General features: G+C 45.2%; 1 protein-coding gene across 2 annotated transcripts in view; it reads right to left on the reverse strand.

The window, feature by feature from the left end:
- The window catches only part of EHD4 (EH domain containing 4), a 100,274-nt gene that overhangs the window by 12,917 nt on the left and 62,380 nt on the right, over positions 1-24,977 (reverse strand). For both annotated transcript variants that reach the window (XM_068254315.1, XM_068254314.1), the window contains exon 4: positions 18,492-18,904. In XM_068254315.1, the coding sequence (XP_068110416.1) occupies positions 18,492-18,904 (413 nt within the window). The remainder of the gene's footprint in view (positions 1-18,491; positions 18,905-24,977) is intronic.

A 24,977-nucleotide genomic window follows, 5' to 3' on the forward strand; every position in this document is an offset into this window, starting at 1 on the left:
TAGATCAGGTTTTTCTGACAACTTTGACAGATATGACAAGATTAGCTGCATGCTTGTTTCTGGGGTGATTCAGACACTTCTTCAGCCAAATAGACCAGCAGGGCTGCCAGGCAACTGGTATTGCTTAAAAGGAAATAAATATGGCAGCCTCCATGTACCCCTCCCTACAGTTCTCCTTTAAATATAAGCTACAGCAAAACAACCTTTGAAAGGAACCTAAACTGACAGGGATATGGAAGTTTCCTTTTAAACAATACCAGTTACCTGACAGCCCTGCTGATCTATTTGGCTGCAGTTGTGGCAGAATCACAGACCTGAAACAAGCATGCAGCTAATCCAGTCGGACTTCATTCGGAGCACCTGATCTGCATGCTTGTTCACAGGATCAGCAGGAGAGTGAGGCAACTGGTATTGTTTTAAAATGAAAAATCAATTTCCTTCTCAGTTTAGGTTTCCTTTAAAGGGAACCAGAGAGGTTGGGGGGAAGGTTTAATACATACCTGGGGCTTCCTCCAGCCCCATAGGCACGGATCGCTCCCACGCCGCCGTCCTCTGCTGCCTGGATCCGCCGGTACCGGGTCCCGTCATTGCCGCTAGTCGGCCAGTCGGCCGGCGGACGCGGCCGATTCGCCGCATCACACGGAGCTCCTTCTATACAAGTACGCATGAGGCTGCCTGCTGTGCAGCCGCATGCGTACATGTATGGAGGGAGCCCCTGTGATGCGGACAATTGGCCGCGTCCGCCGGAAGTGACGGGCCCGGTAACGGCGGTTCCAGGAAGCGGAGGATGGCGGCGTGGGAGCGATCCAGGCTTATGGGGCTGGAAGAAGCCCCAGGTATGTATAAAGGCTTGTTCTTTTTTTTCAGCCCGTTCCTCTCTGGTTCCCTTTAAAGAAAACATTTTGTTACACCTGATAGAAATCCTTGAACAAATCTGCAGTGTGTCTACTTCCTGCTTTCATGGAAGCAGACATAGGGTTAACATCATGTGTTTACAAATTAGCTGCTCTGCTATGGCTCCTGAGATTACTGAGCTGACACCACTGAGAGATCAAATTACAGTTGTCACATATGAGGAGGAATTAGGCTAAACTCTCTAAATACATAAAAGGTGCATTTCTCTGTTTTCCTTCTGTCCTTTGCAAGAGTTCAGGTCCATTTTAAGGGCAGTATAACTTGAATGGGTGTAAGAGAGTTTAGTTGAAATGACTAACAAAGACTCTGGCCCTGTGTAGCCAACTTCTCCTCCAGCAAGGCAGGGGGCGTGTGCTTGTGCTGACCCCACCTTTGCCACTTATGGCAATTTGAGTAAAGTGGAATTCAAAAGTGAATATTAAGTTGAAGCAAATCCAGCCTGGCCAACCACTAAATATCCCAAACTAGTATAGTCCTGAAAATCGTTTATTAAGTGAAAACCTCAGCACTGACATCAGGCTTTAATTGTAATGAGTAATGGCCCTTATAAGCCTGTCAATTCAATAAAAATACGAGCTGCGTTTACAGAAGTTGATCCCAAAATCAGCATTTATGCAAGATGTGAAAAAGTGAACTCGGCTTTTGACTTCTATGCTAAAAATGCAGAAGCTGAAGCCTCATTTCTCATGCTTGTACCTCAGTGACACCAGTAAAGGGCAGCCATAGTCTCTGCGCCAGGGGAAAAAAGCTGACTAAGCACCTGAACAGAGCGGTAACAGAGTGTATCAGCAGATGAACTGCTCAGTGTGAAAAAACATATGCGTCACTCACCACACAGTGTATGCCATCAGGGCTTGCTGAAAAAAAATCACACCTAGCTGCATTGTAAAATGTAAAATGAAGTAAGAGGGATATGGAGGCTGCCATATTTATTTCCTTAAGGCTTCTTGCACACAGGGACGTTACAGGTGCATGTTAGTGCAGCCTGTAACGCTACCCCAACGCAAAGCAAGGTAACACAAGTGGGCTGTTCACACTGCCCACGTTGCGTTACATTGTAACGCAGCAAAGTGCTGCATGCTGTATGTTCTACGCGGCTAAGCCGCGTTAGACAGTTTGCACATGCTCAGTAATGTTGGGGAGGAGGGGAGAGCGGCCAGGCACATGGCTAATTAATATTCACTGCACTCAGTGACGTGCAGTGTTTGCTTCCTGGAGCGGCCGCTCTGTGCGGCAATTGGCCGGGTGGGACCATGTGATGCCGCATGCGTCCAAGAGTACGCATCACGGACGCCATCGTGAGCTGCACAACGCGGCTCACTCCGACGTCCACATCAGAGAGCACCAGGCGTGGCGTTAGGGGCGCGTTATGTGCCCTATAATGTCCCCTAAACGCAACGTCCTGGTGTGTCACTAGCCTTAAACAACATGGGCCCTTCCACACTGAAAAGTGTGACGGCGATGCAATTTTCAATGGTTTCCAAGCGAGCATTTCATAACGGGTGTCATTAGCAGCCACTATCACGATTCCAGATGATGACAGGAAAAGCATGCGTCCCAACTAATTTAACCCAATCGCAAACACAGAAAAAACACATAAGCACAAACGTTTGCGACTTGGTATAAAACAAATAGCACTACTCTGCACAGGGATCCATGATTACTATGCTAATCATGGTGACCTTGCAATCGGTAAAAATAATTCCCTTTGAAAATGGGATGAAAGCACATGCAGTGTGGAAGAGCCCTACCAGTTGCCTGGCAGTCCTGCTGATCTCTTTAGCTGCAGTAGTATCTGACTCAGACACCTGAAACAAGCATGCAGCTAATGCAGTCAGACTTCAGTCGGAGTATTTGATCTGCATGCTTGCTCTATGGCTGAAAAGATTTTGCTGGGAATACATGATGTGTTTTTCCCACTCGATTCTCCGTTCGATCGATTTTGCCGCTCAATTCTCTTATCGTCCGCTCGTTTTCCTTATCTTTTTGCATTCACTTCTATGAGAAATCGAGCGGTAAAACGATGGACACGTCGGAAATGATCTATCGAACCATCTGCTGGAAAAACGCGTGGTGTATCCTCAGCATTAGAGGCAGTGGATCAGCAGGACAGCAAGGAAATGTGCATTGTTTAAAACGAAATAAATGTGGTGGCTTCCATATCCCCTCCCAGGTCAGATGTCCTCTAAGTAGCACTGAAATAGGTCAGAAATGTTTAAATGGAAGTTTCGCTTTCGTTTAACACCGCAGCATAAACCTGCCACTCCCTTTGCCAGACTCTCCGTATTTTCTACAAACAGGTCTCTCCTTAGCAAATCCAGTGCAGAGGTTCACGGATTGTCACAGTAGACTTTGGCCCCATTCATCATGCAGGCAGGTAAAAGCCAGTGCAAATGAGGGGATATATAAGGGTCAGCTGATTTGTAAGGGGATTGTGCCTGTGAATCAAGTACCACCGATCAATTAGTATGGCCCAATTACCATAAATCCACAACTGACTGTCATAAGTCCCTTGCAGGTGAACCAGGCCAAACCAGTTGCCAAGTCAGAGAAAACTATTGCAAATCAGTGAATACAAAGTCAGCATACATTGTTAAATCTTATGCATGGAATTGGAAAACACATCTTGCCCATTAGCTGTGGATGGCAACTATAAAGAGCACCTGTGATGACTCATAGCATAACATAAAACATGTATACAGGACACCCATATATTGTTGTGTAGGCCCGTCCCCCTAGTGATCTTTAGCTTAGGCTGGATCACATCTGCGATTTTGGCCATAACTGATCCGGTAAGCGGATCCGGTGTCCGCTTCACCGGATCCGGATGGCTCAGTCCGCGGCCCGTTCACATAGTGAAAACTGATCTGATCAATGATTGATCAGATCCATTTTCACTCAGCAAATACATACCTTATCTTCCGCAGCAGCCGGCGGTAGAGGCTTCCTCTTCTTCCGCTGTGACTACACAGCGCGTCATGTGACTAGTCACGACGCGGAAGACGACAGAAGCCTCTACCGCCAGCTGCTACGGAAGATTTGGTACGTATTAACCCTCCCTCGCCCACCCGTCCGGCTGCTGCACCCTCCCCTCACCCTCTCATCGCTCAGGATCGCGTCGCCCATGCCCCCATCCCCCGTGGAACGGTCCATTTCTTCACTAGTGGGAAGAAACATTCCGTTTCCCATTGCCCTAATGCTGCAGTATTTTTTTCCGGATCCGTTCCGCCAGGCAGAACGGTCCGGAAAATTAGGGCCTGCGACATTTTTTGGATCCGGAGGCCGGAATGTACCCGTACCAACGGACGCATGTGATTGGATCCATTCACATCCGTTCCGTTTGTACAGTATACGTTCCGCTTACATTCCGAACAAAAACGCAGATGTGAACTGAGCCTAAGAATTCATGCCACACCTGCTGCCCCAGATCACTCAGATCAACTAACATTGCACCTGCTACAGTGATGCACCTTGCCAGGAGTAAAAATGTAGGAACCACTGATAAATGTAAGAGGGATATGGAGGCGGCCATCATAATTTCCTTTTAGGGTCGGTTCACACTTGTATACAAAATGTATCCATTGCTCCGTTTTTTGGCAGCCTGCGCAGTACACCGTGGACAATGTGGGCTTGACAGACAGCAGTGTTTCACGCAGGCGCAGTAAGGACGACCTCGAGGGGCTGTGTACGAAGCGCACACCGTGGGACAGACAGCTGTGAGGGGCTGAAGTAAGCCCTAGGTAAGTAAATCAGATTTGCGATTTAGTTGGCTGACTATTCCTTTAAGCAATGCAAGTAACTTGTGTGTCTTCCTGCTCCTGTGTCTTTATTTTTAGCAATAGACCCTGAACAGATAAGGTGCTGTGACTGGATGCTGACTTGATGCTCATTTCAGGGTTGCTACTCATGTAATACTGATGCCAGATCATCAACAGCACTGCCAGGCAACTAGCATTGGTTACAAGGAAATAAACATGGCAAACGCCATATGACTTTCCCCTCTATGTCTAAAAGAGGCAAACCTTTACTAAATCATTTAGATTATGAAAATTGTAAAACAAAGCAATTTTACTTCTTAAGTTACATTAAACTTCTCAAGTGGAAAGCAACAGGCTAGTGCAATTGTTGGTAACCCCAAGCAAGTCTGCAGTAAGCTAAAGAATACACTATTCTCTAGAAACCATCCTCTATAATACAACCCCTTCGTCTCTGCGTCCCATGTCCGTGTGTGTCCCTGCGTGCTACTGCGCATGTGCCGCAGGGACAGCCGTTGTACGGGAGCAGGATAGGCAGGGGGCAGGGCGTAGGTGTGCAGCGCGCATGCGCGGTGACTGTGCGGCGGTCACGGGAGGATGGGAGGGGAGGGAGGCGGGGTTTAAACACAGACCTACAGCCCGTTTTTAAACGGGCTTATGTCTACTAGTTATCAGAATAATTCCATTCTCAGCAAAGATAAATAACTGCCGCATTTCTGTACAAATTGACACATATCAATCCCCTTTCCCTGAACTGCACTATATGTAGTCCTGACAAACATATCTAATAAAGCCTAAGTGTCCCTGCATCATCCTGTCCAGTTGTTCATGCGTTTGCAATACTGCGCATGTGCCGTTGGGACAGGAGCAGGACGGGCCAGCCGGGTGTGTGCGTGCATCCATTTTTAAAAAGGGCTTAGGTCAATTAGTACATTACAGTGTTCTCCCCGGGCTCTCTTAGCTGTGTGCTCCACCCGGCTAATTTTGGGGAGCACCCGGCTGTTATCAGCTCACCTCCTCCTATGCTGTGAGCAGAGCTGCCAGTACTGTATTCTATTATCTCGCCCCACCTGGCTACCTTTTCATGCCACCCGACTGGAAAAAAAAAAAGGTCTGGAGAGAACACTGACATAATACAATAAGCATATGAATATACACAACATTTTAGAGGAAATGGACTGCGTTTTTCAGGGTGATCTTGTATATATCAAAAGAGCTATAGATACAAAATCTGAAGAACTAAATATATGCCTACTTCAGATTATGCAGACAAAGCAGATGTTAAAGAGGAAAACATTTTTTTCTCCCACACATTATAAAAAGGGAACAAACTTTTTTTTATGACAAGGCTGAGCTCTTTCTAGCTCCTACTAAAAGCAGGATCGTGCTACAGTGCATTTAGCCAGAGCTCTCTGTCATGCTACCCCTACCCTTTGGAATTCCCTACCACACCCAGTAAAGAAAGCTCCAAGCCTGGAGTTAATCAAATCCAGAATGAAAAGCACATATTTAGCCTGGCATTTACAGACTTCTACAATTCTTCCTCTATACCAAAATGTACCAATCAACCAATTATTGTCTGAGCCAAGCTTATGGGGCTTTGAGTCCTACAGGAGAAAAAGCGCTTTACAAATGTTTGTTGTACATGACTGCACAGGCCTATAACCTTCCCCAGCGATTTTCATGGGAGGAGTCATTGCTTGGGTAGGCACTCCGCACATTCTAATAGAGCAAGCATGGCCCAAACTGAAGAGTGCAACAGGGAGCCTGGCCAAAAGCAAAGGCAAACTCAAACATCTTATGACCATGGCTTTACACATAAGGCTATTTAGTACAGTTATCAATTATGTTCATTTATGGTTAAAGGGTACCAAAAAATTATCCTCAGAACTTGAAGATTCTGCTTTAAGAGTTGACTCTGGGGAACTATTCAATCCACTCTTGCACTGTACTCAAAGAATAATTAATGCCCTTCCAAATAACTAAAACACGTTAGCTCATTGAAAAGTAATAACACTGCTCCAGTTTCCCATTCAGGGAGGTTGACATAGGAATGCTGTACTGGTGTTGCATGCATCAGTATCTGGACCCCCTTATTCTTCAAGGATACCCGAAGTGACGTGTGACATGATGAGAAAGACATAGGTATGTACAGTGCCTAGCACACTAACTACCATGCTGTGTTCCTTTTTTTCTTTCTCTGCCTGAAAGAGTTAAATCTCAGGTATGCAAGTGGCTGACTCAGTCCTGACTCAGGGCTGGTGCACACCGAGCGGGTTTTCTCGCGTTTTTACAGCCGCTTGCGGCTGTGGATACGCTAGGGTAATGTATTTCAATGGGGTGGTTCACACCAGAGCAGGAGGCGTTTTGCTGAAATACATACTCCCGGGCTGAGGCATTTTTTGGATTGCGGAGGCATTTCTGCCTCCAATGTTATAGTGACTCACAGAGGCGCTCACACGCTTTATGGACCTGAACCAGTTTTATATGCTCCTGTACTGCCTGATGAAGCGGGACTGTTGACCGCGAAACGCGTTGCGATTTTATGGAGCTGTGAATAAATTGTATATTTCTTACCCTGCATTTGAGTATATGTCCACTACCAGAGGGAGGTAAGTCCACCTCGACTTCCCTCTTTTTATCATTTTTGGAACATTGTTTTACTCTGCTTGGCGCCTCTGTTCGTACATATTTGTTGCATTGCAGGAAATAACAGCTTTTTCCATCTGCCAAGCAAGCAATATCTCCCTCTGTGCATGGAACTCTCAGTAAACGAACATTCTGCACAGATTACCTGGCAGAACTAAAGATGTCACCACCAGTGATACATTTCAGAATATAAATCAGGGAGAGGAAAGATTTTACAATGGGCAAAAAAGACTACATGCTTTATAAGTAATTATTTAAAAAAATTAAGCAATTTTATTCTCTGTTATTTTCTCTACAGTTCCTCTTTAACCTCACGAGGCAAAGAGGCGTTTGTAATTTGTCCCCTAAAATCTGACTGTGTAAGGCAGGGCTTTGAAGTCGGCACTAAAAAACTTCAACTGCAAGTTATTACACTCCACCTCCTTTAATGATATATCAAAATAAGAAATACATTATAAATATAGTAATTATACAGTGCATTTCTTATAAATCATTGCAATCACACAGCATTCAAGGCATGTAATTACTGTCAACATGAATTATCCCTCTGGTCTTTAGTGTATAAGAAAATGTATCATAAACCCTATACAATTTAAAAGGTAACCGTAACAAAACAAACAAAAAAAAAATCACTTACTTGGGGCATCTACCAGCCCCCTGCAGCCATCCGGTGCCCTCCTAGTCACTCACGGCTCCTCCGGTTCCCTGCCGCCAGCTAGTTTTGTTTTTGCAAACTCTTAGTTGGCGAGCTGCCATGCATACCTTTGCACGTGTTTCCGCTGGTGCAGGAAGCCATCGTGGTCATTAACGCATACATTTTTACGCATTGCCAGTGCACCACGTAAAAATGTATGCGTTGCCAGGTGTAACACAATAGCTTCCTGCACCAGTGGGAACGTGTGCAAATGTACGCGTGGCGGCCCGCCAACTCAGAGTTGGCAAAAACAAACTAGCTGGTGGCGGGGGACCAGAGGAGCCATGAGTGACTGCGAGGGCACAGGATAGCTGCAGGGTGCTGGTAGATGCCCCAGGTAAGTGAAACACTTTTTTTATGGTTAAGGTTCCCTTTAAAAAAAAAAAAGAGGAGACAAAAAAACAAACAGTATATTCTCTGGGGTAAAAATAGGAGGATTACTATGTCTATATTTGAGCAGTTACAATTTAAATTCTTTCTGACACATTATCCCAGGTGCAGGGTAGAGAAAGGGCAGAGCAGCTAATTTGTGAACACAGGATGTCTTATTCCATATAAATGGGAAGTAGACACTACAGATTTATTGCAGGATTTGTATCAGCTGTAACAGAGAAAGGTTTTTCTCTAAAGCTTATTATGCTGTTGATTATTAAAGTGGACCTGAACCGCTCTAAAAGATAGTGCGCAATCCATGGCAAACAATACACAAACATACCAGTGTAATTGGCTAAGCGATTATAGCAACCAGTATTTGCCCTGTCAGCTTGTGTACGTAAACACACACAATGTTACTTTTATTTATAACTACCTATTACATTTGTTATGTGCAATGTGATGAAACCACAGACTATTATTTATACAGGTAAGTGTGTACTGTACAGATGAGCTCAATATTTGTGAAGTGTTTAAAGAGACCACATATGTGTAATACTGTGGAGCAGCTAAGAAATAGAACATGAGTGGCTGGATAGTGTAATGGTTAAAGGATACCACAACCGAAGGGTTGTGGTAAAATTGATTGCATCACTGGGTTGGGAGGGATAGCGTGAGAACGGCACAAGACGGAGGGGGCTGGAGGGACAGGAGGTATGTGCTGCTTACTACCAACCCAGTGATGCAATCAATATTACCACAACCCTTCGGTTGTGGTATCCTTTAAGGGCTCTGCCTCTGACACAGGAGACCTGGGTTCGAATCTTGGCGCTGCCTGTTCAGTAAGCCAGCACCTATTCAGTAGGAGATCTTAGGCAAGTATCCCTAACACTGCTACTGCCTATAGAGCGCGTCCTAGTGGCTGCAGCTCTGGCGCTTTGAGTCCGCCAGGAGAAAAGCGCGATATAAATGTTCTGTGTTTGTTTGAGGAGTAGCACAGATATATATGGTCTCATATGATTTCCAGTACAGGAAGAGTTAGAGACTCTGAAGCCAATGTAAAATCTCGTTTTTAGCTTCTATACATGTTAAAGAGAACCAGAGATTATTTAAAAAAAGCTTTTATACATACCTGGGGCTTCCTCCAGCCCCATACGCACGGATCGCTCCCACGCCGCCGTCCTCTGCTGCCTGGATCCGCCGGTACCGGGTCCCGTCATTGCCGCGAGTCGGCCAGCGGACGCGGCCGTTTCTCTGCATCACACGGCTCTCCCTCTATACAAGTACGCATGAGGCTGCCTACTATGCAGCCGCATGCGTACGGGTATGGAGGGAGCCCCTGTGATGCGGACAATTGGCCGCATCCCCAGGAAGTGACGGGCCCGGTACCGGCGGTTCCAGGAAGCGGAGGATGGCGGCGTAGGAGCGATCCAGGCTTATGGGGCTGGAAGAAGCCCCAGGTATGTATAAAAGCCTTTTTCTATTTTTAACCAGCGTTCCTCTCTGGTTCCCTATAAGTATCAGTAGACCTAAAATGCTGCATTCCCAAGGCCGAACGAGGGGCTTTGACCCTCCAAATCCTCTGTGCAAAATGCAGGCAGCCCTTCCTTGTAGAGGCAGAGCTTAGCCCTGTAGCTCTGCCTTTACTGTAGTCAATCTGCGCCGATCGCCGCCTCTCCCAGCCCCTCTCAGTCTTCCTTTACTGAGAGGGGCGGGGATAGGTGGAGATCCGCGGGCAGATTGACTTCAGTGAGGCAGAGCTTCATGGTTAAGCTCTGCCTCCCCGGGCAGCAAAATTCACGACCAAAAAAGTCGTGGATGTTTGCCCTGGGATTTGTGGGTTTTAAAAACCCTCCTTCTGCCGCGGGGATGCAGCGTTTTAGGTCTACTGATACTTAACAAGTTAAGTTTCCTAAAGAAACACTGAAGCCAATGTATAATCTCGTTTTTTCCTTCTATTTATGTTATCTATGCTAAAGAGCTTCTCTGAGTGCTCTGATTAAAGCGGATCCGGATGAAAAACTAACTATAACAAGTAACTTGTCTATATATCTTATCTAAAGTTTAGATCGTTTACACAGCAAATCTAGCTGCAAACAGCTTTAATAGAATATGATTGATTATTCCTGTGATACAATGACAGCAGCCATGTTGTTTGTAAACATTAACCAGAGGCAGGCTTATCTGTATCTTGAGCAAAAAAAACCTAATCCCCCTCCTTCTCCCTCCTCCCCTCTGAAATCTCTGGCTAGCAATACCTCCTCCTCCTCCTGCCCAGACAGATCTCCCATGAGCTCTTGCTACTGTCTGAAAGTGCCTTGGCTCTCTGAAAACTTGTGGGCGTGGCTTCTTTAGTTTATGGGGAATTATAGTATTAAAACAAAAACAAAAGTATTTGGCTTGAGGAATGCCCTATAAACAATAGGAAAGGAACACAATTATGCAATGAGTAAAAGTTAATCTCGGATCCACTTTAATGCTGGGAATACACCATACGTTTTTTCGACAGATAGATGGTTCGATAGACATGTCCGATCTTATTTTTGATTGTTTTTCTGACCGATTTATCATACAATTGAATGGAAATAAAAAAGAAAAGATGAGAATCGAGCGGGAAATCGAGCAGAAAAACGAATCGAAAATCGACCGTAAAAACGCATTGTGTATTCCCAGGAACAGTCAGAGAGCAAAGCTATTTTCTGAAGCACTTCTACATCAAAGAAACAGTGAAAGACATTATTGACCCTCCTGCATACAGTTGAGTTCCTAGGCTCTGTTGGACCCACAATCTCAGTATGGATTTGTATGCAGGTTTGGGAGGAGGGGTCTTGTGTAATATATTGCTATGTGCCCCCAATTTTAAACCAACTCTGTAATAAAGGTTACCGTACATTTAACAACTTGTTGATAGGGCCTTGTCCCCCTGCAGGGACACGTTTTTTTTTGTCATTTATACCCTTGATTACCCTTTGGTAAAAAAAATTCATAACAATGCAGAGTATTAATAACTAGACCAGAGGTTTGCTTAAAATGTTAGTTGCCTTCTCACTAGTTTTAAGTAGATGGAACACCGATGCTGAAAGTTCAAACACATGGCTGAGTATTATAAAAGGATCCCATCAAACAAGAGACATGATGAGAGGAATCCTGATAAGAACACACAGAAGTGGCTGCATACTATAAATATTGTGCCTCCAGCACTATGGATACAATCGGAGCACAAAACTATTCCTGCCATCATAATCAGCCATAGTCATCCCCTTCTCAGAGTCACTTTCACAGGACCTCCAGATCAACCTGCGTTCATTCCTTCCATTTCAGCTCAGATTCTGACAAACTTATTTTGCTATTCAGTATCATTTATTCTTTGCAGTGCATCTAAAAGTCATGTGAAAGTGACTGAGAATTGTGTGCTTGTTGGACAGTTCAGCCACCCATCTGCACCCCCCCCCCCCCCCCCCATCATCTTATTGCCGCCAAATGGCAATGTTTATAGACCCACACACTTCAGCACTAGGGATGGCCCTGCTTAGGTTAACTCATGGAGAAGCGGGAGGCAGTGAATCCCATAGTTGAGTCCTCACACCGGAAGGAAGTGCCACCGCGTGTTTCGCAGGACGCACGGCAGCTGGTGGAAATGGGCCCTAAAACCCAATCAGTAGCGGATACCCCTTTTCTCGAAAAGATTATCAGTGGGGTCTGTGTGGCTGATATTGTGGTGAAACCCCTCCCACATTGTGATGTCATGACTATGGTCCTGACAGTTTGCTGTCTGTGTACCTCATTGCATTGTGGGAAAGAACAGCTTTTTTAACTGCAAAGCAATCAATATCTTCTGCTGTGCATAGAACTCTTAGTAACATACATTCTATATCGGATCACCTGGTACAACTAAAGATGTCACCACCAGTGATACATTTTAGAATGTAAATCTGGGTGAGCAAAGACTTTACAATGGACAAACACTGACTAAATAATCGATTAATGAATATTGTAAAAAAATAAGCCATTTTATTCATAACTACAGTTCCTCTTTAAGTGAAGAGTAATGTCACAAATGGTCTTGGAGGACACCAGGCAGCCAATGGCCCCCTGATTCCTGATTATAAATGGGACAATTACTACTAATGTGACAGTACACAGGCTATGGGCAATCAGTATAACAGAACATCTGAATGGTTGCTGTAGTCAAATTAGACCTTTCTTCTTTCAGACGCCTTAAAGCGAACCCAAGGTGAGTGATATGGAGGCTGCCATATTCTTTTCCTTTTAAACAATACAAGTTGCCTGGCAGCCCTGCTGATCTATTTGGCTGCAGTAGTGCCTGAAGTAAACCAGTTGCAAGCATGTAGCTAATCTGGTCAGATCTAACAACAATGTCAGAAACACCTGATCTGCTGCTGTTCAGGGTCTATGGCTGAAAGTATTAGAGGCAGAGGATCAGCAACTGGTATTGCAGAAAAATGAAATAAATATGGCAGCCTCCAGATCACTCTCACTTAGAGTTCAATGTAAAGGGTAGCTAAACCCCAGTAGAAACAAGGCTGCACCTGCGGAACCTTCCTGTTCTGTCAGCTGGGACGTTGTACTTACCTACCATCAGTGAGCCTGCATGTCCGTCCTGTCCCCCAAATCTGACGTTTACATGCAACATGCTCCAAGAATGCCAGGCAATGGGCACTTCCACCCACCAACTGGAGGGGTGGAAGTGGCATTAACTTAACCTCACCCCGACCGCCTAACGCCGGTAGTTGTTGGGAAGGTGGCAGCCCCAGGACCTGCTAATGCAGAAAGGCGTCAAGTCCTGGAGCCGGGTTTTGCAGGGGATTGCGCGTGCCAATGCATGCGCATCCCTGCTTGAATGACGGAGCAGAGTTCTGTCAACAGTCTGCTAGCAGCATTCGCCGCCAATAGACTGAGAAAAAGAGGAACGGCGTTTTTCTTTGTAAAGTTCTGCAATCTAATGCAGAGCTGTACTGGGGACAGCCGTGTCACTGATGCCTATGAGAGACAATGCAGGCGATTGGCTTTTGGGGGAAGGGAGGGGAAAATATAAAATTCACTATTTTTTTTAAATAAAACAAAAAACAAAACCCTGCACTAGCAATCAGAGCCTACCAACAGAAACCTCTGTTGGTGGGCAGAAAAGTGGGGGAATCCATCTGTGTGTTAAGTTGTATGGATCTGCAGAGCACGGAATTGTAAAAAATAGCCTGGTCACTAGAGGGGGGGTTTAAACCTATGGTCTTGAACTGGTTAATGGACGAATGCAGGCAAGAGTGCAGTCACATGGTGAGGAGCCACGCACCTCAGTATAGCCGTTCTCAGATGCTCAGACATCCACAATGAGAGAAAACTAAAAGGAGGAGTCATGAAGGAAAATCCCTGTCATTAGGAAAGCTACTTCTTTTCCTTTTGGCTTACAGCATTTTACCTATAAACATCCAGCTTACTTGTCAATAAAGTTAAGTAAGCTGGGCAACTATAGGATACAACATTCATCTCTGCATTAGTCCTGTGAATTAAAGTCAAACTGAAAACCCCAGTAAAGACTTCAGAGCAGGAGGCAGGGCGTTTTCCCCCTCAAGTCTCACAAGCAACACGAGCCAAACAGGTTATCCAGGTTTCCAAGGAGAGAGATCACGAGGTTCAGAGCAGGAAACTGCAGCGAATACGTCAGGCCTGACTCTACATCCAGACCAGGCAGCAGATAATTATAAGATCCTCTAACTGAATAAGCCTGTCTCACGTCTCCGCTCCCAACCTCCTCAGACCGATGGGAACAAGTGATGGATAGCATACTTCCTGATTTTACACTAAAAGCCCCATTCACCATTGTTACTAGTCAAAATAAACTGTATAATTAGCAGAATACATTCCTGGCTTCTAGTGGTGTTATTATTGGCAATGCATTGGCTGTGGTATGAAAAACAATACATTTGTCATGAAGCTATTATTAGGCAAAATAGAAGGGTCAACAGAAGGTGGTGTGCTCAACGCCAAGAGCGCTATCATTGCCCTCTCCCACAATTCCCCACTGCAGACAGACAAGCTAAGCCACACGTTTTATCGAAAGCTCACAGCCTGCTCTTCTACGGGAACTAGCATGGCTGCAAAGCGCAGGGTGGCTTGTGTCTGCACAGTAGCCCAGAGCCACTCGGGGGTCAGTGGAAGCCAAGCCCAATTAGCTCTGTACTATTACACAGGCACTAACTGTTTGCGGCCATGCTCCATCAACAAACCTTGTCGATAAAAGTTCGGGAGGGTTCCAGAACTGGAATGGCGAGGTGGAGGCGGTTCTGGAATCCTCTGATTTATACAGAGCCTTCCCTCTACTAATGCAAGTATCTACAGTACATTTTTTTCCCACTGCAGGTACACATTAAAATCTTCCGTCAAGATAGTATGATGCAGCAGCACCAATCCGTTTCAGATCGCCTGATCTTTTTTCAGCACACAAAAAGTCATATCGGCATCATGTGTAATGTTGTAACTTCAAAATCCTACAAAACACATACTATACTAAAGTAAAATTCTCTGACCGTTTGTACCCACTGCTCTGCTGCAAATGGCGCTTTTTTCCCATATGGTTTTGGACATGCACCAGACTTATCTTCTGGTCAGGGATTGGAATGGTGGTGGATGACCTGGTTGAGAGTCTGCACCTCCTAGACCCACAGTTGATGTTTTGAGGGTTTGGTGAATTGGATCAGGTCTGTAAAAACGTCAGAAAATGTTATTACAGTGGGATGCGAAAGTTTTGGCAACCTTGTTAATCGGCATGATTTTCCTGTATAAATCGTTGGTTGTTACAATAAAACTATGCACAATTATTGCACACTTGCTGTAAATCCAATAAACTACATTTCACTTCTCAAATATCACTGTGTGTGTCTCCTATATGATATATTTAACTGACTTTTTATCGTAACAGCCAACGATTTATACAGGAAAATCATGACATTAACCAGGTTTCCCAAACTTTCACATCCCACTGTATGTTGGGCTATTGTATTGTCACTACACTAAAGGAGAAATCCTTTATTAGTGGAATAAACCAGCCCCCCTAAGGACCCCCCACTCTCCTCCCTAAGCTTCCCTTTTACCTCCTCTTGCCTTTCTTCTTATCTCTTCTAAAACTTGGAATTAGCCACATTGGTTGGCACTGGCCCAAAACTTTGTACATCTGTGGCACAGAAATACACAGACGCCTATAGACCACCGCAGCAGGCGGCAGGGCTGTGGAGTCGGTCCAAAAATCCACCGACTCTGACTCCTCAGTTTAGGATTCCACCGACTCCGACTCCACGACTCAGACTCCTCTAATTTGCATATTACAATTTTGTTGATTAAAAATATGTAACATGAAATTCGTCTCTTAACTGCCAACACTTAGGAATTTTACAAGACAACTGAAGTGAGAAGGATATGTAGACTACTATATTTATTCCCTTTAGACTAAAACTAGTCCTTGGTAAGAGTACTTGTAAAAGGTACAAACCGGAACAAAGAACATCTATCAGGCCCTAGGCAATGTAACTGTGGGTACATGTAAGAGTGATGTGCAGGTACACTGCAGGGGAATGAGGAGATTGTAAACAGACAACACCTCTGTGTTCAATGTGCACAGCATTCTCAGTGGATTCCCTGCAGCTCTGTGGGGAGTGCATATGTAGAGTATAGTACTACTGTGTAACAAAGTAAACCTGAGACAGATGAAATTAAAGTTTTATACATACCTGGGGCTTCCTCCAGCCGCCTTCAGGATAATCAGTCCCTCGTTGTCCTCCTCCACCACCTGGATCTTCTGCTATGAGTCCAGGTACTTGAGCCAGTCGGGCGTAGTGCGCATGCACACACTCCACCGCCAGGAGCATACTACACCTGTGCAGCACTATTGCGCAGGTGCAGAATGTTCCTGGCTGTGGGAGCGGCATGCGGCCAGACAGCGCTGACTGGCTGAATTACCAGGACTCATAGCAGAAGATCGGGTGGTGGAGGACAGCGAGGCACCGATTAGCCTGAAGGGGGCTGGAGGAAGCCCCAGGTATGTATAAAACTTTACTTTTCATCCGTCTCAGTTACCCTTTAATTTGTAGTCACCAAACCAAATTTTAATAACATATCAAATTATTTGATTTCATCAGCAAAGGGAGTGCATACATTTGCATAAATCAGCATCAATGCAGAATTATTTCCATCTCGTTGACCATCTCTATTAGTGACACAGCTACACATCAGGCTTTATTCTTACAGCATAGATGTTATTTAGTATATATAAGAGTTTCCCGTGTACACATCATATATACAGTCACAATCAGATATGTATATCTGACCTTAAAAATACGGGGACTGCTTTATTGAAGCAGCACAAGTAACTAATTTTGATTGGTTTATTTCATTTTTGTGGACTAAGCATAGCTATTACTGTATATATACATTATTTTTAATGACTATTATCTGAGAAATAGAAAATGTTATCATATTTTCTATTTTAATTACAGTTACAAATTCATTAGGAGTCGGAGTCGGTACATTTTTTCCCGACTCCGACTCCAGGCACCCAAAATTGCCCGACTCCACGACTCCGACTCCACAGCCCTGGCAGGCGGCAGTAGCTTTGTACTAAATCACCTTTAGAGGTCCATGGTGTTATGCCGGGCATACACGGTACGTCACAGATACCGGTACGTCACCGCTCGTCCGCGCCCATCGAATGCCGCTCGTCCCCGCTAATGAGCCGCTTGTTTATTGTCATGGTTCTCCCCGCCGGTATCGAGCGCAGTATCGATCCGGCGGGGTATCAGACATGTCGGATATTATCAATCGAGCCATCAGGCTCGATTGATAGGCCTCCCTCCTGTCAGTGTATGCCCAGCATAAGGATGTGGAAACACAACACCTATAGATGTCCGCCGCAGTCTAATGGTGGGAATACACGGAGCGATAGCTCCTTATCAATCGAGCCGCTGATGGCTCGATTGATAATATCCGTCAGGTCCGATGACCTGCCGGATAGATTCCCCGCTCGATCCAGGGCGGACAATAGCGGGGAATCGAGCGGCTGATAAGGACCGCCAGCGGGGACGAGCGGGAATCGATCCGCAGGGGTGCGGCGGGAGTTGATCCGGGGGCTAATCGGCCGCTGGATCGACCCGTGTATGCCCAGCATAATGCTGGGCATACACGGTGAGTTTTATATTATCAATCGAGCCGCTGATGGCTCGATTAATAATATTCAATCTGTCCGATACCCCGCCGGATCGATACTGCGCTCGATACCGGCGGGGAGAAAAATGGGAGGAAACTAAGTGCTGATTAGCAGCGCCGGAGGGGACAAGCGGGAATCGATCCGTGCGTACGTGTGGACCGGCGGTGACGCGCCGGCATCGAGCTGCTGGCTCGATACCGGCGCACTATCTTACAGATAATATGCCGTGTATGCCCAGAATTCTCCAGAGGTATTTTAAAGCCTATTAAGCACTCCTTGCTTCTTATTGTTGTTGTGTTAGAAAAACAAATGGGATGTTGAGGCTACAAGGTCCAGCCAAAAGGGGTCGATGGTGATTGAGACTGAGTGCATCACTGTACTGTACACTCCATGATATTTCATGCTTCCATGACTGTGGACTTCTCTCCTCATTGCATGCCCATTTGACTAAAGTGGGAATGTTTCAGTTGATGCAGCGAACACACTAGGCAAAAACGCTAGCGTCTTTGCCCCTGTAAAAATGCTTATATGTGCATTTTACAGTGTGCGATTTTTGAAAACGCTCAACTTGCTGCAGAGTTTGCAAAAACTCATGCAAAAAAACGCAATGGACATGTAGAGATATGCATTTTTACGTGCGTTTTTGGTAACTAAAAACGTTACTGTATTTTATTCCACTGATTAGGGAAATTAATAAAATCCCCCTCCTCTGCACCCCCCAATAAAGCATGAAAAATACCAACACGAAGCTTAATTGCAAACTCAAACAAAAGCGCGCCAAATACACAAAGTACACACACACACACACACACACACACACAATATATAAGCAGTTCCATTATTTATAGTGATAGTAAACTAGCTGCACTTTTCGCAGACCGTGCACACCTCTCACCTTGGCAAGACGAGCTCTCTTGATGAGGTCATTTAACTTGCGGAGGGCAGCATTCCTCGGCAGACTCTGGATGTCTCGGAAGAGATCCTGTGCCTCCATTTCAAACAGTTTTCTGTTCTCTGTATTCTGTAATGGTTTGGCCCAGAAGGAACCAATGTAAACGCGGACCACCTCCGGAGTGTTAATCACCTTTCCTAACGACCACATGAGGGCGCCATACACTCTCATCAGCTGTTGGGTGTCCACTTGGTCGGCCTTGTTGAGCACCACGCGGATTTTATCATCCTGACCCCGAAAGGCTTTGATTGCCTCGGAGAACTCATCAGATATATCCAGTTTATGTGCATCAAAAAGGAGAATGATCCGGTCAACCCGCTCAGCAAACCACTGCAAGACCTGGCAGAAATCATAACCTGCAGAGAAAAAGAGTATAGATAGTGAAGTATAACGCTGGAAACGGTTTGTACTGTCGCTGCGCAGATTTACAAATCCTTTGCTAACAGTTCACAAATGATGCATTTCAGTTGTGTATTTAGCTACCTGCTTTGAGCTCAGCTTGAACAGTGTGATATTGCATAAAAAAAAGTTCAAACTAAATCCAGATTAAAAAACACAGCTAATGTCAGTTACTCCTACCATACATGTTCAGATGTGTAAACCATAAGGCTGATTTATCAAACCAGGCGCAAAAAACCCAGAGCAAAGGTGAAGCTGCGACCAATTAGAACAGTTGGTCACACCTGAACTGGGATAAAAGTTATGAAACGAAGCGCACAGTGTGCTAGATTACCTTTGTAAAAGTTTGCTGCTGCTAGTTTACTCAGGGTCCCCCGTCCCCAGTCCAGGGCCCCTGCATCTCCCGCACCACCCGGAAGTTGTTCAGAGTAGTGATTGCAGAGCTATTATGAAATACGCAGGCGGGAGTTTTGAGCTGTGCCTGTGCAGTGAAAGAAAGCAGGCGTGGATTGGAACTTGCGCCTGTGCAGTTCTGATATGTGCGCCATCGCTAGAGGGAGCTTCCAGGTTTTCAAATTGGACTGCAGGATTCTGCTGAATATGAAGGCCACCAGGGACAATGAGCAGCAGCAGTACACTTGTACAAAGGTACTGTATATACTCGACTAGAAGTCTAGAAATTTAGGTCTGACTCACTATAAAGTATAGGGGTGGACTTGTACACGATTCACGAGCAACACTGAGCACAGAGTAATATGTGCACTATTAGTGACATTCCCATTTACAGCAATTTACCCAGTGGTAAGTGACACCCCCTTGATAAAAGGAAATGCCAAAAAAACACAGGTCTGAAAGTCCTGGCCACAACAATTCACAAAGAAAGGGTAAGGGGCAAAAATATTGAGCTGCAGGAAGGGAACTGAATCCTTGCTGTACTTGGGGGCCTGGGTGAGTTATTGGCTGCACTTAAAGGACAGGAGGGGTTAATGGTTGAAATACTGTATGCAGTGCAGTCATTAGCCCTCCTGGGCCCCAAGTGCAGCTATTCATTCTTTCTGGGCAACAAGTGCAGCTATTAACTTTGCTGGGTAGACTTATACTTGAGTCAATACAAAATTCCACCTTAAGAGGGTCAAATATTGGAGTCGACTTATACACGAGGGCGACTTATATACGAGGATAAACGGTAATCTAGGCCACCATGGGCTTCAGTGTTTTGGGTGGTCCCCCCCCTCATTTCAGGGATAATTTAAGCCCTGTGCACACCTTGAATTTTGGTTTGCCAATCGCTGACCAATTTTACCACCTCCATGTAGTATGAGTGTCAATTTACACAATCTACTCATATTATTCAAAGTTTGCTGACCCTCACACTACATGTTAGTGGTAAAATTGGCCAATCAATTGAGGAAGTGTACTAGGCTTCAGGCTTAGCAAACAGACTCCATCAAATAAAATCAGATGGTAAGTAAATTCTGCAGACTGATCATAACCAATAAGGTAGACTTTGATCACTTGAACAAAGTCTACATTATGAAAAATTAAACTGCAGCTGAAAGGCGCTCAGGGTTGGCAGCAGGTGACTGAGCTACCCGACAAGAGCACAGTTCAGCCTCTCATGTGAAAGAGGTGTACGAGAGGAATCAGTGCGCTGACTTAACAACAAAGCCCCTATACATGCTATTGCCACCAAATTTGTCATGTACGTTAGGGAGATTAGTAGGCACATGGTAAATGTGATCCATTCCGACAACTGGGTAAGGTGTTGGTGATCTTTTGGCTCACACTCGGCTATCTGGTATCTACTGTATCTTGGCTTGCTGACCAGTTCTTAGCCATCACTGTACAAATGAATGTTGGAGGTTATTTATGGTCCAAGCTCTGTGGACAGCTTCTCATAGTGTATGTGCTCCATCTTGCCCACAGTGAACCGAATAGTGGTACCATTGATTTACCATCAGCTATTCTATTTGCATATCTGTATAGAAATGCCTGATTCCAACGGTGTCCCCGTTCATTTTACTCTTTTCTTTCTAAATAGCTTTTACTTTGGGATACGTTCCTTCAATAAATGCAGTATTCTCCCCAGATTTTTTTTTCCAGCTGGGTGGCTTGAAAAAATAGCCGCGTGGGACGAGATGAAAGAATGCAGGGCCAGTGCTTCTCTGCTCAGCTCTGCTTACAGCAAAAGAGGAGGTGAGCCGATGACAGCCAGGTGCTCACCAAAACTAGCCGGGTGGACCACCCGGCTAAAAGAGCCTGGGGAGAACACTGAAATGTATTACACTTGTGCTTATGAGCATTGATGCCTATATGGATACTTTGTTGCTTATTTTCAATAGATCAATCCATTCTACCGATCTTGGAAGGAAATTGATCATAGGATCTTTGGGTGGCCATGTTGTGGCACAGATTCTCTATTACATTTGATAATATCACTGCAAGGTCAACCGGCCGCAATATCAAGTCATGCATGGACACCCTTAGAATATCAGTAAGGCTTGTATGGATGTCTGTTGTCCCAAGTACACTTGACTCACTTCCTTTCTCTGTGACTAGGCCACCGCATAGAGGAAGTTTCACAAGGTTGGAAACCGTATAGGATAAAAAATTTTAAAAACAGTTTAAAAAAAGAGGGAGGTAGGGGTGAACTTACCTCGAAGCAATCGGAAACACTCTCTATTTTTGACAAACAACTCTTTGTTGTTCACAGTAAAAAATGGGGGTGGGGACTCCACTGCGACGTATTTCGAAACACAACCTGCTTCCCGGGGCAAATAAGTGGAGTATCTGTCTGTCCAAGTACATAACACTTGGTGCATAGAGGTAGTGTTTAATCTAAAAGAGGCATCCAGATGACGTTCCAGCCCCTCATTTATTCTAAACAGATGTATAATTGTAAGTGGCGTTGGACTGTGAAGCAATTCTGAGCTGCTGTGGTCTGAGAATAGTTTTTATAATTTCCTACAGCTAACATTTGTTGTGAACTCTTTATGTCTTCTGCACGTTTCGCAGGGTCCGACTTCTCTTGCTTTGTTACTGCAGCACTGTATAAAATGTTGCACTTCATAAAATATGGAAAACACACTGGTCTGTGAGGTAAATAATCCTAAATACACTGCTTCCAGGTTTAGGCTTCCTTCAAAATAACACTGGGTAGTTTTGTTCAAATAAATAATGTCGCTGAGTGTTACATAAACTTCCTTTTCCTTTCACTGAACCAAGAGCAAAAAAAAAAAAAAACCCCACTCCCTTATCTCCACAAAACATATGACTGCCAGACAAAGGCACATTAGACATCAGCAAAATAATACACAAGAATGGAAATGGCTGCATATTTCCTTCTAAATTAAAAACGTACATTGCACTGAAGATTCTGTGAAATTAAAAACATAATTTTTCCAAGAAAAACAGAAGTGGATGAAATGCGCATAAAAGCTTTACGGGCTGAGGGGAACTCAGAGAGAAGGTTAGTTATGTTGTGGTCCTGGGGACAGACATTCCAATGCACAGCAGACTTCCTGTCTAGTAACCCCGCTGAAAGGCATCAGACACTGGCTAAATCCCTGATGCAAGGCAACAGGGTAATGTGGATTTTTGAAATCTTATATGCCATTTGTGTGACTGTTATGCTGATCCTCTGGCTTCAACACTGAGTGAGTAGGGTAGGGTAGGGGTCACACTGGCACAGTATGGGCTCACTCATCTTTGGAAGCACGCGGGGATGCGAGTGCTTCCGGAACCTTCAAGAGGAGTCCTAAAGGCGAATTTGAAAAGTGGTCTGAATAACTGAGGCGCTACACTTGCTATTGCCGAAATTCTGTTTTGTCCCCACGTTTATTGCCTGATGAAGCGGGCTTGGCCTGCGAAACGTGTTGCACTGCACTTTTTGGGGTACTATATAATAAATGTGATTGCTACTATTCAGATAGTCTTTCATGTCTGCTTTTTGGAAGTAAGTCCACCACTTCCTCCAAGCAAATTTTCAAGGTTTTATCCATTTTTATCCTGCTGGCGCCTCTGTTCACGGGGGACAACAGTAGAATGAAGGCACTGAGCGTGGCTCAGGAAGGCTCCATGGAATCCTGGACCTTCCCTGTCCATAGGGGAGAATCTAACTTTTTCTTTCAGGTTTACTTCAGTATTGCTTTATATTGCTATGGTAATTATTTGTGCTGCCACAGGAACAGATAAGTTACAGTATTCAGCATGTCTGGTTCGGCAGATAAGCAGTTTAACATGCTAACACCTCAGAAAGTTGTGAGGTATGAAGGAGGAGTATAAGCACAGTCATTCAACCCAGCAAGAATGCCAGAACTCTTTTAGGCCAAGTCAGTTGTAGCATCACTCAGCCCTGAATGTTACCTGCAATAAATAATCATCCAATTATTTTTCTTTACCTTGAAACAGCAGTCGTGTAACCAGCTATGCTGGCCTCATAGCATACTGTGCCCATCGTAGCTGGCTAGCTAGCTGGGTAGAGTAAAGACTCCGCCCTCCTCACCAGCCAACAGTACATTTCTGTGTAGGCAGGGTGCTGCCTCTCAGCCCAGCTTGCACAATGATATTCAGGTAACGTGCTTGCAATTTTCATATTTTTATAGGCTTAAAGCGGAACTGAAGATTAACTGAAAAAAATAAAAAAAGGAGTTTCACTTACCTGGGGCTTCTGCCTGCCCCCTGCAGCCGACCTGTGCCATCGCCGGTCCTGAACGATCCTCCGTTCCCCCACCATGGCTCACTTTCACTTTGCGCAGTGGAAGCTGACTTCTAAGGTGCGCAGTACGCTCCCGGCGACTGGAGCATGAACAGGGACTTGTTCGGCCAGGGCCGCGCAGGCACAGTGGAAACCCATTGTGAGAAAGTGAGCCGTAGCAGGGGGAACGGTGGATCATTCAGGACCGTTGAATGCAGGGGGTTGGCAGAAGCCCCAGGTAAGTTAAACTTTTTTTTTTTCAGGTTTTTTTCTTATTGTGAAGTTATGTAAGGGGAGGGGGAGTGTGTGGTTAAGAGTACCAGAGGGGTGGTTAATGGTGATGGTCCTGTGCTCAGTTACTCGATTCCTGAGGGCCCTTTCTTTTTTTCTTATATGCGGCACATTGCTGCACTACTACCGCAGCATAATGTAACCCTATGGGGAAGTTCATACTTCCCACGTTGCAGTACGCCGGAAGTGCCCAATTTAACAGCAGCGCAGAACTACGTTACCCATAGTTCACAACAGTCCCGATTTGGGTGGGACTATCCCGGTTTACGCCCCCTGATCCCGCCTCCTGCATGTCAAATCCCGGTTTCCTCCACCCTGCCCGACTGTCTTGCTCCCTCTCCACACAGAGATCAACACTGTGCAGCCTGCTTCTCACCTTCCTGAGTGTTGCCAGTATATTTACAGGCTGCCTGTGAAAAGGTCAGGCAGTTTAAGCTGTTTGCATTACCCATAATTAAAATTCAGTGCCGGTAAAATAAAAATCCCATCTCTCGGTGAATAAACTGCTGCGCATGCATTGTTCATGGCGTTTTATGCTTTTAATTTGGCTGTAAAGCACTCACAGGAGACCCGTTTATAGCTCCTCCTTCTTAATGCTAACCAGTGGAGAAGGAGGTGTGCCTGTGCTGGAGAGAGAGAGCGGTAAACCTGAAGTGCTGCAGCTTCCCGGGAGAGCAGATCAGAGAGAGCATAGCAGAGCTGGTGAGCTTCTATTTGTTTGTGACACCGCAGCTCTCTCTGGTCTCCCGTGCATTTCCAGCGTTGTCTGTTTCTGCCTTATCTCTATCACTGCCTCACTGAGCCCCTGATCTCCCTAGGGGACTGGAGCTCATCTTTCTACTCTTTGATCCTATTCCGTGGGCAGTCTGTCATGTCTTCAGTGTGTGTTCACTGATTGCTGGCGCTGCTTCTCTTTCTGGGCACTATTGCTTGTTGCAGATTGTTTCCTGGTCCTTGGTTCTTTGCACACATACTTTTTTCCTGTGTGATTGTATTGCACAGTTTTTTTTGTGTGCACTAATTAGTTAGCTCCCAACTGTCCC

The sequence above is a fragment of the Hyperolius riggenbachi genome, chromosome 9 (assembly GCF_040937935.1).
Source record: "Hyperolius riggenbachi isolate aHypRig1 chromosome 9, aHypRig1.pri, whole genome shotgun sequence".
NCBI lineage: Eukaryota > Metazoa > Chordata > Amphibia > Anura > Hyperoliidae > Hyperolius > Hyperolius riggenbachi.